A 15,154-nucleotide genomic window follows, 5' to 3' on the forward strand; every position below is an offset into this window, starting at 1 on the left:
CTCTGCCTCCCTGGAGGACATCAGTTAAAGACACCCCTGACCATAAACTCTGCTGAGTTAATGGCCTCAGCTTCTTCTCTCTCCAGTTCAGTTTCTCCTACCTGGCTGTCCCCTGTCACTCACACACACTTTCACACTTTCTGATCTTCAAGACTCTGAGCAGATCATTCCCCTGTCTGGAGGGCCCCTCCCTGACTCCATGTCCACAGCTGCTCTGACTCTGTTTCCCCATTTGTTCTACTTTCCTTCAAGAGCCTGTTGGGACCGAACTTCCCTTCCCCAGCATGTGCACTTCTTGCGGCCCCCACTGCTCCTGCTCAGTGGGTCTGCCTCTGTCCTCAATATGGCCTTGCTTCCACCCTCAGGCCAAGGGTCCATAGGGGCCCACACTCCGATTTCATCTCCCACTGTACCCTCCCCGTTTGTGTTGTGAGTGCCTTCAGATTCCGAAATGTGTTCATTCAACATCACATCCCCAGTGCATAGGCCACTGCCTGCCACACGATGGGAGCAGAACAAATTCCTCCTGAACAAACATGTAACTGACTTTTCAAAGATCATCCACTTTAAGGTTTAATTTTATGATGATGTGTGCAAGGTTTTTGAGGGTCAACTATTACTCATGCAATAAAAAACTAATAAAAGCTGTAAACTTTTCAATTATGAATAATTTCAGAAGCCTGCAGAAAGTAAAAAAAGAGTAAACTCGTGTGATCAAACAGCAGTTTGGAGAGCACAGAAAATTTATTGTAGAAACACCAGAAATGTCAACCCCTTCAAGGTACAACCTTCAACCAGGAGATGATGAGGTCACAGTACTTCCTAGGGAACCCACACTGAATCCAGCAGATGCCTCAGGAGTGTCATTGACATGGACATCATATTAGGACTCAGCGAACAAGCGGAGGTAAATCCAGATCTAAGCAGCAAAGCCGGCCCTCTCTCAAGGCCCACAAGGCCCCATTAGTTGGTCATACTTGCCCTATCCTGTCCCCTCCAGCATTTCTCAAGTATCTTATGTGAGACCCAAAATAAACAGTCAGAGTCTCACAAAGAGAGAATCACAGAGAACAAGAGTCAGGAGGGACTTTGCAGTCTGGGAAGAGCATGAAGCTGTACCTTGCAAACAGCGGGCAGCTTGCAGACTAGTTCAGGGTTGAACCTTCCCAAGACCCAAGTGTGATTCTCAAACTCCTCAGGGCTTGGGCACCTGGACAGATCAGTGCTGGGCTGCACGTGCCCAGCCTGCTGGGCAATTCTCCAGAGAGTCATTATGAAGCAGAGTTCAGGAAGGGCCACACTTCCAAAGAATGGAGCTTCCAAAGGAAGTCAGGACAGAATAGAACCAGACTGCTGTCCATCAACTCCTTCACTCACTGCTAGTTACAGTCCTCCCTGTGGACAAACATTTCTGCTCTCTGGACACCCCGTCTTGGGCTGTTAACCCAAGGGATAATGTTTCCTGACACAGAGATTCAGAATCAGGACCAGACAGGACTTACAGGTGTCTGATGTGTAAATCCACACTCTCCAGCAATAGCAATGGATGGGGCTACAGATCAAGAGGCAGGAATCGACCCCTGGCACAGAAGTTCTCCTTACCAAGCTGGCCTGCCTCATCCTCAGCTACTCACTCAAAGACCTCATTTTCAAGTCCCCTAAGGCAGCGTTCCCCAACCTTTTTGACACCAGGAATTGGTTTTGTGGAAGACAATTTGTCCCTGGACCAGAGGGTGGGGGGAGATGGTTTCTGGATGATTCAATTGCATTACATTTATTGTGTATCTTATTTCTATTATTATTATATCAGCTCTACTTCAGGTCATCAGGTTAATATTAGATCCTGGAGGCTGGGAACCCCAGCCCTAAGGAATGGATTCTTATTCACAGAGAAGCCCATGTGCAAGAAGGGGAGCCTGGAGTGAGAAACCTGGTATACTTGACATCAACTCTCCATTATCCGCAAGTGTCCCCAAGCTGGGCCAGCTGAGGCATCTCACTTGAGAATGTGCCTGGCTGTGTTTGGACTACAGGTCAATGCCCTCCAAATAGAGATCTGCCGTTTGGGATTATCTACCTGATTCCCTGTCTAGAGTGGAATTTATCGGCAAAACTGCTGAGACCCATCGGGAAAAGGTAAAGGGATGGGGGTCAGGATTGGTGTGGCGGGTGGGGGCAGGAGGTGGTGCTTGTGAGCCGCGAGGCGTTGCAGAAGCCTGACGTCCCAGAAGCCTGGCACTCTACTCCAGTATTCGCCTGTGGGAGGTGCTGGTAGACGTTTGGATTATCTGCATTCGGGAGGCGTCGCCGCTTCCGCCCCCGTACTTGCTGCTACTTTTGCTACTCCCTCCGTAGCTCCCACCGCCGCTACCATAACCGCCTCCACTGGCCCCTCCAGAGCCCCCTCCGTAGCCGCCCGAGCCCCCGCGCGAGCCGCCGCCGCCGTAGCCTCCACTGCTGCTGCCGCCTGCGTAACCTTCGCCGCCTCCGTAACCTCCGCCACCGCTGTAACCTCCAGAGCCCCGGGCACCTCCGCCGATGGTCAGCTGGCTGCTCTGCACAGCTGTGGGGGCAAGGACAGCCCACAAGGGGGTCAGAGGACTGGGCAGGGCGGACCCTCCTGCACCTACCCTCGAAGCAGCCCCCTACATCCTTCATCACTGGCCGCATCTGACTTGCCAAAAGCATGGATCAAAGTCTCCCCATTTCAGAAGTATTCTTCCTAATACAAAGGAATGTCAGGGGGCATTTTCATTTTTGCTACACCCGGAAGAATTCTAAGCCGCTACTAATTATTAGGCATCATAAAAATCAAAATAAAGGAAAACTAAGGTCGTGTATTATTTCAACCTATTTCTCTGGGCTGTGCAGTTGTCCTTGCTTACTTTGCTTTTCGTTGTGTAGAACTGGACACAAAAATGCCCACTGCCAGATTTCTGCTGGCCAGTCTTCTCATGGGCCCTCCCTCCCCCAGCCCCAACCAGCCCCACTCCTGGGCTCTGCTACTTACAGATGCTCACTTGGCTCTGCAGCTCCCCTGACATCCTGTAAAAACCAAGGTGCACACAGTCAGCACTATCCACAAAGCCTGAAGGAAAGCAATCATCAGCCAGGAGACATCGGGAGCAGGGGAGGTGTGTTGGGAGCAGAGAGGTCAGGGAGCCAGTGCAGGCAGAGGGAATTTGAAGCATTTTCGTGAAGCCTTTTAGCATTGGGGGTCACCACCTGGCTGCAGTGGCTTAAGCTGTGGTATTAGGGACATTGCACTGGGAAATAAGACAGCGATGACAATGGTGCTGCCTACTCACATGTCCTCTGCTTCTGACTTGAACGTTTCTGCTCACCCTGAGCTACCAGTCTTCCCAGGAAAGCTGGGATTGTATAAATTGGGACTCTCTAAATAATCCCACTACTCCAGGGCTGCAGCCTGCCTGTGCTCTGGTCCGGAGACACGGCCCACCTGCTCTCCTCGCCCTCCAGCAGCTTGCGGTAGGTGGCAATCTCCACGTCCAGGGACAGCTTAGCTCCCACCAGCGCCTGGTAGTCACGCAGCAGGCGGGCCAGCTCTTCCTTGGACTGCTGCAGGGCGGCCTCCAGGTCCTGCAGCTTCTGCTGTGCATCCTGGAGGGCCTGTTGTCCCCTCTCCTCTGCATCAGAAATGATGGTGTGCATGTGCTCGATCTACTCGGGAGAGTCAAGGAGAAGAACCATGTGGGGCATGAGTTTCCAGAGCTTCATGAGGCAGGGTGTCATGGGAGGTAGAAGCTCTGATCAGCTGCCCTGAGCATATATCTCACCTGCTTCTTGACGTTGCCAATCTCTGCCTGCAGCCTCTGGATGGTGAGGTTGAGTTCGGAGATCTCCATCCTGCTGGTCTTCAGCTCGTCTCCATGTCTTCCCGCTGTGATCTGGAGCTCCTGGAACTGAGGGTCAAGGGCAGCATCATGGTCAGCCTGCTGCTCATCACACACTCCTCCAGGAAGGAGTGAGTCTGCCTTCCCAGACCCTGCCCAAGGCTGCTCTCCCCTAGGGAAGGTCCCAGAGTAAGCCTCCCTAGAGCTGTGATCCCCCATACACACACTCACACTTGTACCAACCTCCCTCATCTGACAGCACATACACAGATATGCACACACACACACAGATGCCTATATCTCGAGACAGAGATTCAGAATCAGGACCAAGCAAGACCAACCTGCTTCTTGATGCCCCCTTTTACCTCCTTTTTCCCACATCTAAACTTTGCCCACACTGGGTCCCTGTCACTTTTCCCATCCCATCATATTCCTTCCTCCCCTTTTTCCAGAATGATTTCTCTAACACTCAGGACCTTACTTCTTCAGAGGCCCTCAGCATTTTCCTCTCTATCTCCATTCCTGTATCTATGGTCCCATCAAGAGGACCTCCACCTGCAGGCCATGACAAAACCAGGCTCTCAATGCCTGTTACAGAGGAAGCAGAGCGGGGTGCCTCTGAAGAAAACAAGGGGGAGCGTGGGCTCCAGTGCATCTCTGCATTCTGAAGTCCTCACTGCTGACTATCTCCCCAGTCTACTGCCAGACCCCATGGCACTCAGAACACCTGCCTGCAGGACAGTGGGATAGAGGCCAGCCACGATTGGAGATGGTCACAGGTAACCCACAAAGCAGATCTCAGGCGCCAGGTGTTCAGAACTGAGTGACTGGCCTTTGACTCTTAACTGCTGTGTTCGCCCTCCAGAAAGTTCTGAGTCCATTTATGTTAAACAAGTCACCAAGGATGTCCCCCAAAACTTAGCTACAAAGATGTTTATCTGAAAACTGGAGACATATTCTTACCATGAAATACCACCCTGCTCTTAAAAATGATGTCAAATATTTAGTGTCAGAGAAAGGTATTCGCAAGTAATAAATGAAAGAGAAAAATATAAAAAGATATTTTAAAGATATCATTATGAAAAAATAAGAAAACATCATGGTGGCTGAGCGCATGGACGTGTAGATGGTGCACCTGAATTTAATTAAATTCTGCCTCTGCTACTTCCCAACCATAAGAGCCAAGGGAAACTGGTAACCTCATACTCTATTATTGGTAAAACAATCAATGAATCTTTACCTCATAGCGTTGTTGTAAGGAGTAAATGAAATTCTATGTATAAAAGCACTTAGTGCAGTGCCTGATATGTGTGAGTTTTCAATAAAGGTTAGCTACAAAGAACAAGCGGAAAATATGCTGACATATTCATAGTGGTAGTGGGATATGAGTAATCTTTAGCTGTAATCTTGAAATTGTCTATAGCAAACATGTTTTACTTTAGAAATAAGAAAAAGACAATACAAGTTCTGGGAGGCATGCTCAGTTTAGGGCACCAGGCCTGGGCTGGGGATGGTGATGCTCACCTTGGTCTGGTACAAGGCCTCAGCCTCGTCCTTGCTCCTTTGTGCAATCTCCTCGTACTGGATCCTCACGGCATCAATGATGCTGTCCAGATCCAGGGAGCGGTTATTGTCCATGGACAGGATGACGTTGGTGTCGGTGATGTTGGTCTGCATCTGAGACAGTTCCTGCAAGGCATGGAACACAGGCTGACTTCTTCCACTCCCCTCCTGGGACCTCAGTTTCCCTCTATGCCCCCCAACCAAGGCTGTCTGGGGAAGCCTTGAGAGAGAAAAGCTCTCTGGGAAAAGCTCTTAGAATCACTGTTGTGTGCCCAGAGGGACCTTCACTAAAGGTACAGGCATCCGGATCTAGGCTCAGAGAAGAAGGGAGCCTGAACTCAGAGCTGCCCATCATGCCTTTCCTGGACCCTCCATCCCTCCTTACTCTGGCTTGGCTGCCATCTTGAGCTGGACCCCCAGCCAGGCAGGCTTGTTCCTTGAGATCACGTGAGCTCCCAGAGGCAGCAGAAAGGACTCCATGTGTGTAGACGTTCAGACTAATTTTAGCATCTGGGCTCCACTGTTAACCAGCTGGGTAACTGAGCAATGAACTCAGTCTCTCAGTACCCCTGTTCTCTCATCTATAGACTGGAGATACCCAAGAACCAGTACAGCTCCCAGGACAGCATCCAGTCCTGAGAAGGTGTCTCCAAGTTAGACCAGGGTTGGGAGGAGTGTGTTATCCCCACCTCTCCAGTCTTCATCTGTGTTCCCTTTAAGACCCACACTGCCCTCTCCCACAGAGTTCCCTGATGGCCCCATCTACTCCCCAGTGCTGATGAAGCTGTCTGGTTGGTTTTACCCCATATGTCCTGGGCATTAACCTTCCTTTCCAGACAAAAGCAAAGACTGTCTCACTATCTCCCACCTCCCATCTCCAGGGCCCCACCCAGAACCCTGAGCTTTGGGGGTTGAAACGATTCTGACTCCAGGTCCACAGACTTGAGGTGACTGGGGAGAGGCACCCCTGGGGGTAAGGTTGAGTGTCAGACCTCCTCCTCTTATATCCCACACCGCCTGACAGATGTAGAAAAGAGAAGGGTTTCTTATGAGGACTGAGCTCATCATCTCATAGAAAATATTTGAGATATTCACTCACCGATTGAAATAAATATTTCATGAAATCAACCTCCTCAAGCAGAGTGTCTGCCTTGGACTGCAGTTCCGCTTTGCTCAGATAAGCAGAATCCACATCCTGAACAGCAAGCGAAGACAGTCTGACTCAGTTGCCCTGCCACCAGCTGTCTGGGCAGCCTTGGGCAAATGGCAAAGCCTCTCTGGGTTTATTTCCTTGCCTGCAAATTTCCTCTCCTCACTCAAATAAGGAGCCGGCAAACCTGGGCTTTCCAGGCCAGAAGGAAGTGTTCATCAGCTCCTCATCCTGGACAGTCATGCGAAACACCCCAGGTCCTAAGGCCCCCACACAACACACTCACATGCTGCCCATTAATTTAATTCCACTTTCAGGACTCTGGAGAGATTAAAAACTCAAAAACTTTTCAAGATTCACATTAGCAACACAATTTTGAGACTTACTGTTTCAGGGTCAGGGCCCCAGCATTTGGGAAACACCCTTGACAAGCTGGCCCCAAGCTCACCTGTCCACCCCTCAGTTCTACTGCATCCCAAAGGAGTCCCTGCCTCTTCTCAGCCTCCTGAACCCACAGTCCCCCTCTGGACACCCCCATCCCTCACCTTCTTCAGGACAACAAAGTCATTCTCGCTGCTAGTCCTCCGGTTGATTTCTTCCTCATACCTGTTGAGGGGAGGTCAGAAACACAGACAGGCTGCAAGGGCTGACCTTGGTTCCTTGAGATTTTTCTGTGCAGTGGGAGGCTCGGAATTGCCCAAACTTTTATGGTCCTGGACTCCGGCTGTCCCCTGCCAGGGCCTGCCACTCTCGCTGACAAGCAGCTGGAGCCACCTCCTGGCTCTCCAGGTCAACAGAGGGCACAACCCCACAATGTGGAAAATCCAGAGCCACATAGAACATCCCCAAAATGTCCTTTTTATTTTAATATCTTACCTTTGTACATTTGTCTAGTTCGATCATTTTTTTAAATGATAACCTAAATAACAACCACTTTGACTAAATTTTTTAAAAGAGAAAAAAAATTCACATGCCGTTCTGCCCCCGTCACCTTCAGTGTGCGTTTCATTTCCCCCTGTTGACTCACACACATGTGACTGCTCAACACAGTGAGCACGTCAAGATGATGTTAAGAGAAGCACCCTACACTCCCAGCAAGGGGGCGTGGGACCGGGGGGAGGCTGCTCAGTTGCCTGTATGGGACAGGAGCAGCTGACCTAGAATTAAGTAAGTCATGTCACTCCTACCATTATTACTAATAATAGCTAGTGCTTACTGAGTGTTTCATATGTGCAAAAACATTCTAAGAACTATTAAGAATATTTTATCTAAACCAGTGGTTCCCCATATGTGGCTCCCAGTCCACCAGCATCGGCATCACTTGGAAGCATATTAGAAATAAAAGCCCTCTGCGCCCATCCCAGACCAATCTGATTTCAACAAGCTGATGCACACTCAAATTTGAAGGCCACAGATCTCCCCCTCACAACAGTTCAACAAGGAGGGTACTCACTATCCCTACTTTACTAATGTGAAAACCAAAGGCTTAGAAAGCTGACCTTGCAGGCAGTCAGAAAGTGGCTAAGCCCACCCTGGAACCCAGGCTTATGTGACTCCAGCATCCATGAAGATCCTCTGCTTCCCCTTCCCACCCAATACAATTGAGAGCTGACTGGCAATACCATCACTCCTGGGCTACTGTGTACAAAATGGTGCCCAGGCAGTTGTGCAGTGGTGCAGAGCCTGCCTGGCTGCACCTGATGTCCAGGGCCCCACCAGCCCTCACCCATTCACAGTAAGCCTTGCCCCATAAGCCAGTGCCCTGCCTTGTTCCTCCCCACCCCTTTGCTGCTCCTGGAGCCTCACTTGCTCTTGTAGTCATCCACAACATCCTGCATGCTCCTGATCTCCGAGCTCTGGCGCATCTGCTCCGCTCTGAGACAATCCACCTGCCTCTGCAGCTTGCTGATGTAGCTTTCAAAGATGGGCTCCAGGTTGTTGGTCTGAGTCGACGTGTTTACCTGCTGCAGTAGCTCCCATTTTGTCTGGAGCACCTGATTCTGCTGCTCCAGAAATCGCACCTAAGAACAGAAAACCTCCAAGTTCACCCCCAAGCCGTGGGTCCAAGAAGCACTCCCACGGGTAGAAGCAGGTGCAGCCCCATAGCATATCCAGACCTCAGAGAATCAGGACGCCCCTCCGGGGGTCAGAGGGCTCTCTTTTTCTAGGACCAGGATGCATGAATACAATATGGTTTCTGATGGTTGACCAATGACTGTAAGATCAACCTGCTGAAAAATTACACTAATCGAACTCTGCTGTTGAAGGCAAGTCCCCTCCATCCGAGTGGTACCCTGTTCCCTTTGGTTCTATCAGCTCACATGGTAGAGTTGTCCATCCCCACCCTCAGCTCCCCATGCCAACCTCAGGAAATGGTGACCCAGAGCATCTGAAACACCAGCACACCCACGGCTCGTGTCTCTCTGTGGCTGAAACACTTCATGTGATTGAGAAGAAGAGAAAATAAGAAGAGGGGAGGAATAATTTTGGCTTCGAATATTAAACTGATTCCTGAACACACTAGCCCAGGTGCCCCCATCCTGCGGCCCACCACCTCTATTGCTGCCCAGTGTGTTTTTCAGGAAGGTCACCGCACTTAAATGTTCTCATAACTCAGACAGAATTTTTTAAAAAACATGAAATTTTAGCCATGTTTTTATACTGACGTGCAGTTGATTGACAATGTTGTGTCAGTTTCAGGCGTGCAGCAAAGTGATTTAGTTACACATATACATGTATCTTTTCCTTTTCAAATTCTTGAATTAGGAGTTTGGGATTGACATCTACACGCTACTATATTTTAAATAGTACCAACAAGGACTTACTGTATAGTACAGGGCACTCTGCTCAATACTCTGTAATAACCGAAGAGGGAAAAGAATTTTGGACAGAATTTTTAAAGTAGGTACATTTTTTAAGTTATGTGATTCGTTCTGGTGCCCCAAAGTAAGGACTTTGATGTTGCCTGTGTGCAAGTTGTGTGTGCACACTCAGCTGTGTCCAACTCTTTGTGACCCCATGGACTATAGCTCGCCAGGCTCCTCTGTCCATGGAATTTTCCAGGCAAGAATCCTGGAGCGGGTTGCCATTTTCTCCTCCAAGGCATCTTCCCAACCCAGGGATCGAACCCGGGTCTCCTGCATTGCAGGCAGATTTTTTACCATCTGAGCCGTATCTAAACTCATTACTGTTCAATAAATGCTTTTATAAGTATTTCCAAACCCAGGGATCGAACTAGCATTTGGGAAATCCCCATGTTGCAGTTTCCTTCATTAGCAAGACGATGGAGAGCAGACCTCACCCTGTGTTCTCATTGCTTCTTCCCCCAAAGCTGCGCACATGAAGGTAAGTACAGGCTCCAGAAATCCGGCTGGCTGTGCAGATCCAGTCCTGGACTGTCCTTCCCATGATGATCCATTTTCGTCCTACCTCCACCGGCTGCCTGCAGGGGGAGCCTCCCCTCCCGTGCCTTAAGTGAGGACAGTGGATTTCTCCATGCTTTGCTCAGGTGTGTGTACACACACACACACAAACACATACCCACCCACACATACCCACCAACATACACACAAACACACACACATGCCCTCCAGGAGCCGCCCAGGAGATGTGGGGAGTGGTGGGAGAGGAGGCTAACACACTCTTTTGTGTTGTCAGAAGAGAACCATGAAGATAGTTCTCCACAATGCTTAAGGAGTTGAGGGCGGACAGAATTCCCAGCCCTGAGACTGTCCATCTGAGCAGCCAGCCCTTGTTAACTTCCTTTGGCTCTGACTCTAGGCTGGAATGTGCCCAGAGAATACTCTTTCCCATGGCTTGTTTTTGTTAGCTTTATCAAAGCAAGAGATAAAGCAGCCACCCTCACAGCTTGTCCACCCGGTTGGTGACATCCCCATGAGAAATCCCTGCCACTGGCCAGTCGTCACTCTGGTGGCGATCCCAGGGAGGGGAGAGACTGGGTGCTCATTCGCAGCCCGGTACTCTGCGTTGTGGGGACCAGAGGAGAGGATCTTATGGTCCCACAGGGAAGCTCTATGTCAAACATTGAGGGGGCAGGGGGACAATTCTGAGTGCTAAGGGGTTAGCCAAGCCCCCACCCCAGGCGAAGAAACTATGGCTTTCATTGGTCACCCAAACTGCAGAGTCAGAAGCTGACTTCAGGGAGTGCCAGGCAATTTTCATGAGATTTAACCACTATAAAAATCACTGAAAGCCATCATGATCTTTCCCCAGGGGCCCCTAAACACTGCTGGGCTGTGTCCCAGCAGCAGTACTCAGGAGAAGCCCAGGCAACCCAGATCAAACTTAGCATCATGCAGAGTTAAGCTTCTTCCTGGATAAAGCACACCCCACGCAACCTCCTGTGGCCCTCTCCCCCTGCAAATGACACTCCAATCACCTCCCAGTGCCTCCAGCAGCCTCGGTCTCCCCAACCCTTTGCCTGGTGAAGTCCTAGTCTCCCTTTAGATCTCAACTAGGGTGGCACCCCCTGGGGTCTCCCCTTCATAACCCCCTGTTCTTTTCCCCTGTGGCATCTATCGTGACTTCAGTCTTTTGTTTTTTAGCACATTCCTCCCCACAATGGGATGTGAGCCCCAAGAAGGCAGTGTTCTCCAGCGGACACCAGGTGCTGAGACCCGGAGATACATAGCACCCAGCACAGAGGAGACATTTCATAATCACCGTGGACTAATGAGATGCTAAGACTTTGGCATTGCTGCTGGTGTCAACCACCCACCCTGCCCATTGCCTTGAACAGAGGATTCAAGCTCAGCTGAACAAAGCCAGGGCACTGTCTGTGGGAAGAACGGGGTCCCTCATCCTTTTTTCCTGGGATCCCTTTCCTTTGTCATTGATTCTAAAAAAAAAAAAAAAAAATAGCCTTTGTCTCCATTCCCACTCTCTGAGAGCCCAAATTTGACACCTGAAGGGTTGACTCAACTTTTCATTCAACACATATTTATTGAGCAGCTGTCAGATGCCAGACAGTATTCTGGGTGCTGGAGATACAGCTATAAATAAAACAGACAAAACCCCTGCATTCCAGGAGTTCATAATCTGTTTGAAGAGATGACTATAAGGAAACAAATGTGAACTACACAGTGTGTTGAATGGCTGTAGGGGCCATGGAGAAAAGTAACACACCGATGGGGGAAGTGATGCTGATATGAGGTACTCCTTCAAATAGGGAGATCAGGGAGGCCTCACTGAGCAGCGGTGTGTGAGCAAAGACCTGAAGGAGATGAGGGGTTTGGCTGGACCACTCCTTGGAGGGAGGAGTTCCAAGAAGAGGGAATGGCAAGTGCAAAGGCCCTGAGACAGGTCCATGGTGGGGTACAGGAGGGTGAGGGATGTAATAGCGTGCCAGTGAGCAAAAGGAAAACAGGAGTAGAGTCAGAGAAGGTGTACAGGGTCACTGTGTTGAGTTGTACCTTGGTGAGCTAAGTTCCTGCCTTCACTCTGCTCACTAAACCTTGCAGCTTGAGAGTGGCTCTACCCAGTAGCAGCAATGTGGCCTCAGTCTCACAAATGCAAGCCAGGAACTAGCAGCAGCTATGGGTTAGAGGGCCAGATCATATAGGGCCTTATAAGATCATGGCTATTATTTCTGATGAGACAGGAAGCCAACAGAGGGTTCAAATTGAGTGATGTGGTATGTTTTTAAAGGATGGCACTGGTGTGGTGCTGAGAAATAGGCTGTACAAGATTAAAGGTAAAAGCAGGAAGATCAGGTCAGAAGGTAGGGTCAGAAGCCACTGTGATAGAAGCCTTCTCTCTTCCAGCCAGGCCAGAGCCCTCCTGGATAAGTACTCTCCTCGTGGTCATCACAGTCCAGGCCCTTAGGGAAGGGCAGGAAACCATAGTCACTTGAACTTTGGCCTGTGCCCTCAGCCCCATGCCATAAACCTGAACAGATATCCTGTTAATGGCAGGAACCACAATCAAATCAGGGTCTCAGGAGATCAGCTGCCCATGGCCATTTCAACAATTCCCAACCCTGTCTTCTTCCTGCCTTTGAAATAGCTTGATCTTTCAGTGGCGTCTCCTTCATCTGTCATCTCCTTGTTCCCATCAAGCCCTCTTGCTGCTGCTGCTAAGTCACTTCAGTCATGGCTGACTCTGTGCGACCCTATAGACGGCAGCCCACCAGGCTCCCCCGTCCCTGGGATTCTCCAGGCAAAAACACTGGAGTGGGTTGCCATTTCCTTCTCCAATGCATGAAAGTGAAAAGTGACAGCTTTCATCTAGATATCAGAGGCCAGATACACAGACCAGTGGTGGACTCTGGCGATGGCTACCCTGCACTCAGAGATAGATCAAGCTTTGGCCTCAACACTGAACTCCTCTGAGGCCTGAGGGAATGTCACTGAGCCTGCAGGGGTCTCTGGATCCCAGGGTGTTTCCCATTACATCCCCAAAGGTAAAGAAATTTCTGGGGAGCCTCCAGTGGCTTCCATGCCTCCACCACCTCTGGACAAAAGGAAATGCTGGTGCAAGGTCTCTTCCATATCTCTTCTACTAGCCCCTGCTTGGTGGTTTGGACCCGACCCAATCTAACCTGAGACTTAAACTAGGGAGAAGGGGTTTTTTTTGGCTCTATCTGGCCTATTCTTGGCCCTGGATGAGCTAAAATGAGGAACTCAGACAGAATCCTATATAGCAGGGTATTGGCTTTCACCCCCAGCAATCCCCACCAGAGTCATCAGCTTGGTTCTGCTGCAGTGTGCCCACTTTTCTTCTCTCTCCCTGCTCTGTGTCTCCATCTCCACTTTCCTCCTCCTTCCTCTCTTGTGCCATGTTCTCCAGAAATTGTAACCATTTGAAATTTCCTAAAAGCATCAAACTCTCAGGCCTCCTGGTTCTTCTGCCTGGAAACTTCCTCTGCCCTGAGAACCTGCTTGGCTCTTTCTCCACCTTCAAGACCTTTATCAGCCCAGAGCTCATCACACCCTCCTTTGTGCTATGGCCCAGAGAGCGATGTCCCTATCAACACACCTCCCACACACTGTCACAATCCTCCTCCCTGTAGATCTGGGGCTCCTTGAGGGCAGGACCTGTGTCCTTGTCACCCTGAAACACCTGGAGTGTCTGGCATACAGTAGATGCTTAGTAAATGTTTGTGGGCTGGATGATTATGTAGGTGGGCAGGTGGATGGATGGATGGGTGAATGGGTGGGTGAATGGGTAGATGGGTGAAGAGGTATATGGATGAATGAGTAAATGGATAGATGGGTGGATGGATGAATGGATGGATGGATGGGTGGATGGAAAGTGAAAATGATGAGCGAGATCACATCATGTATTTTGTCTGATTGTTATTTTCATTCCTTGGATCTGCTTTCCTGCCAAAATGAAAAGATAAAGATGAACCCCTCAAGAAGTCAAATTGAGGCCTAAATGAAGTCAATGCTTTCTTAAGGTCCCAGGACACACACACTGGAAGTGACTGTCATCACCAGAAACAACGTGGTGAGAGGCGGCAGGGTACAAGGTCATTAGGTCAGAGCCCAGAGACTGCCTGCCCCTGGGGCACTCACCTTGTCAATGAAGGAGGCAAACTTGTTGTTCAGAACCATGATCTGCTCCCGCTCCTGCATCTTAACCCTCTGAATTTCAGGGTCCACCTCCAGGTGAAGTGGTTGTAAGAGACTCTGGTTAATGGTCACTTCTTGGATACCCCCTGGGGGACAAGAAGGACCAAAGCCCCCAAGCCCCAAATTGCCACCCCTAAACCCAGCACCCCCAAGGCCACCTCCTCCATAGCCACCACCCCCAAAGCCATGACCCCCAAAACCACCACCTCCAAAGCTCCTGCCTCCTCCAAACCCCCCTCCTGCTCCCCAACCCTGGCAGAAACCACTGGCACTTCTCCCTACTAGGCTGATGGAGATGCTTTTACTGCCACCCAGATTGTACAGGCTCCTGGAGGTAAACCCCCTTGCATGGCTCCCATACCCACCACCACCACTGCCACACCTCCCTCGGGCCTGACACACGGACCTCACAGCCCGGCTCCCACCACCAGAGCCCGCAGAAGAACCAGCGCTGTAAACCCGCCTGCTCCTGGAGCTGAACGCTGACTGGGAGCTAAACTGGTGGCTCATGGCTCCTGGAGCATCCAGAGACGCAGACAAGAGAAAGGGAATAAAAGGAGGCAGAGAACAGGGAGGGAAGGAGCTATGACTCCTTTGGCGGGAGATCTGGCTCAGTCCCTATATATACACGCATTTGCTGGGCTGGGCACCTTCTGAAGCCTGGGAGGGGAGTATTTATGTTTAGTTTGCCTTGCCAGCAACATCTGTTTAAAATCTCACACCTATGAATTGCAGAAATCGCACTCCAGACAAACTTCCCCAACTCGATTATTTATCATTCATCTCTTGCCATTTAGAGATCAGAACACAATAGTCTCCACAGGTCAAGTAGCTGGAAACTCCTATACAGTTTTCCCCCCAAATCTTGATATCTTCTTAAGAAACTCCACCACTGAGCTGTTGGTTTGGAGGTGTGTCCAGGAGATCTGGGGCAAATCTAGGGGGTGTCCAGTTGCCTTGCAACCACAGCTGGGACCAGGGTGGAGACTTCA

General features: G+C 50.2%; 1 protein-coding gene across 1 annotated transcript; it reads right to left on the reverse strand.

Annotated features, from left to right (window-relative positions):
• Positions 1-743: 743 nt before the first annotated feature.
• Positions 744-14,672, reverse strand: KRT77 (keratin 77). The gene is made up of 9 exons (XM_027543642.1): positions 14,106-14,672; positions 8,374-8,588; positions 7,113-7,173; positions 6,517-6,612; positions 5,379-5,543; positions 3,798-3,923; positions 3,461-3,681; positions 3,011-3,045; positions 744-2,563 (listed from the first exon to the last, which is right to left on the reverse strand). Exons 1-9 carry the CDS (start codon positions 14,670-14,672, stop codon positions 2,241-2,243), a joined length of 1,809 nt encoding a protein of 602 aa, XP_027399443.1. The 3' UTR covers positions 744-2,240.
• Positions 14,673-15,154: the final 482 nt, after the last annotated feature.

The sequence above is a fragment of the Bos indicus x Bos taurus genome, chromosome 5 (assembly GCF_003369695.1).
Source record: "Bos indicus x Bos taurus breed Angus x Brahman F1 hybrid chromosome 5, Bos_hybrid_MaternalHap_v2.0, whole genome shotgun sequence".
Classification (NCBI taxonomy): domain Eukaryota; kingdom Metazoa; phylum Chordata; class Mammalia; order Artiodactyla; family Bovidae; genus Bos; species Bos indicus x Bos taurus.

What these genes read in the sequence shown, in the direction of transcription:
- KRT77 (XM_027543642.1), bottom strand. Translation starts at nt 14,672, where the DNA reads ATGAGCCACCAGTTTAGCTCCCAGTCAGCGTTCAGCTCCAGGAGCAGG. An exon ending in GTGGATGACTACAAGAGCAA is followed by an intron (nt 7,174 to 8,373) that starts GTGAGGCTCCAG and finishes TCCCCTCAACAG; the next exon opens with GTATGAGGAAGAAATCAACC. An exon ending in GCAGAGCCAAGTGAGCATCT is followed by an intron (nt 2,564 to 3,010) that starts GTAAGTAGCAGA and finishes TTGCCCCCACAG; the next exon opens with CTGTGCAGAGCAGCCAGCTG.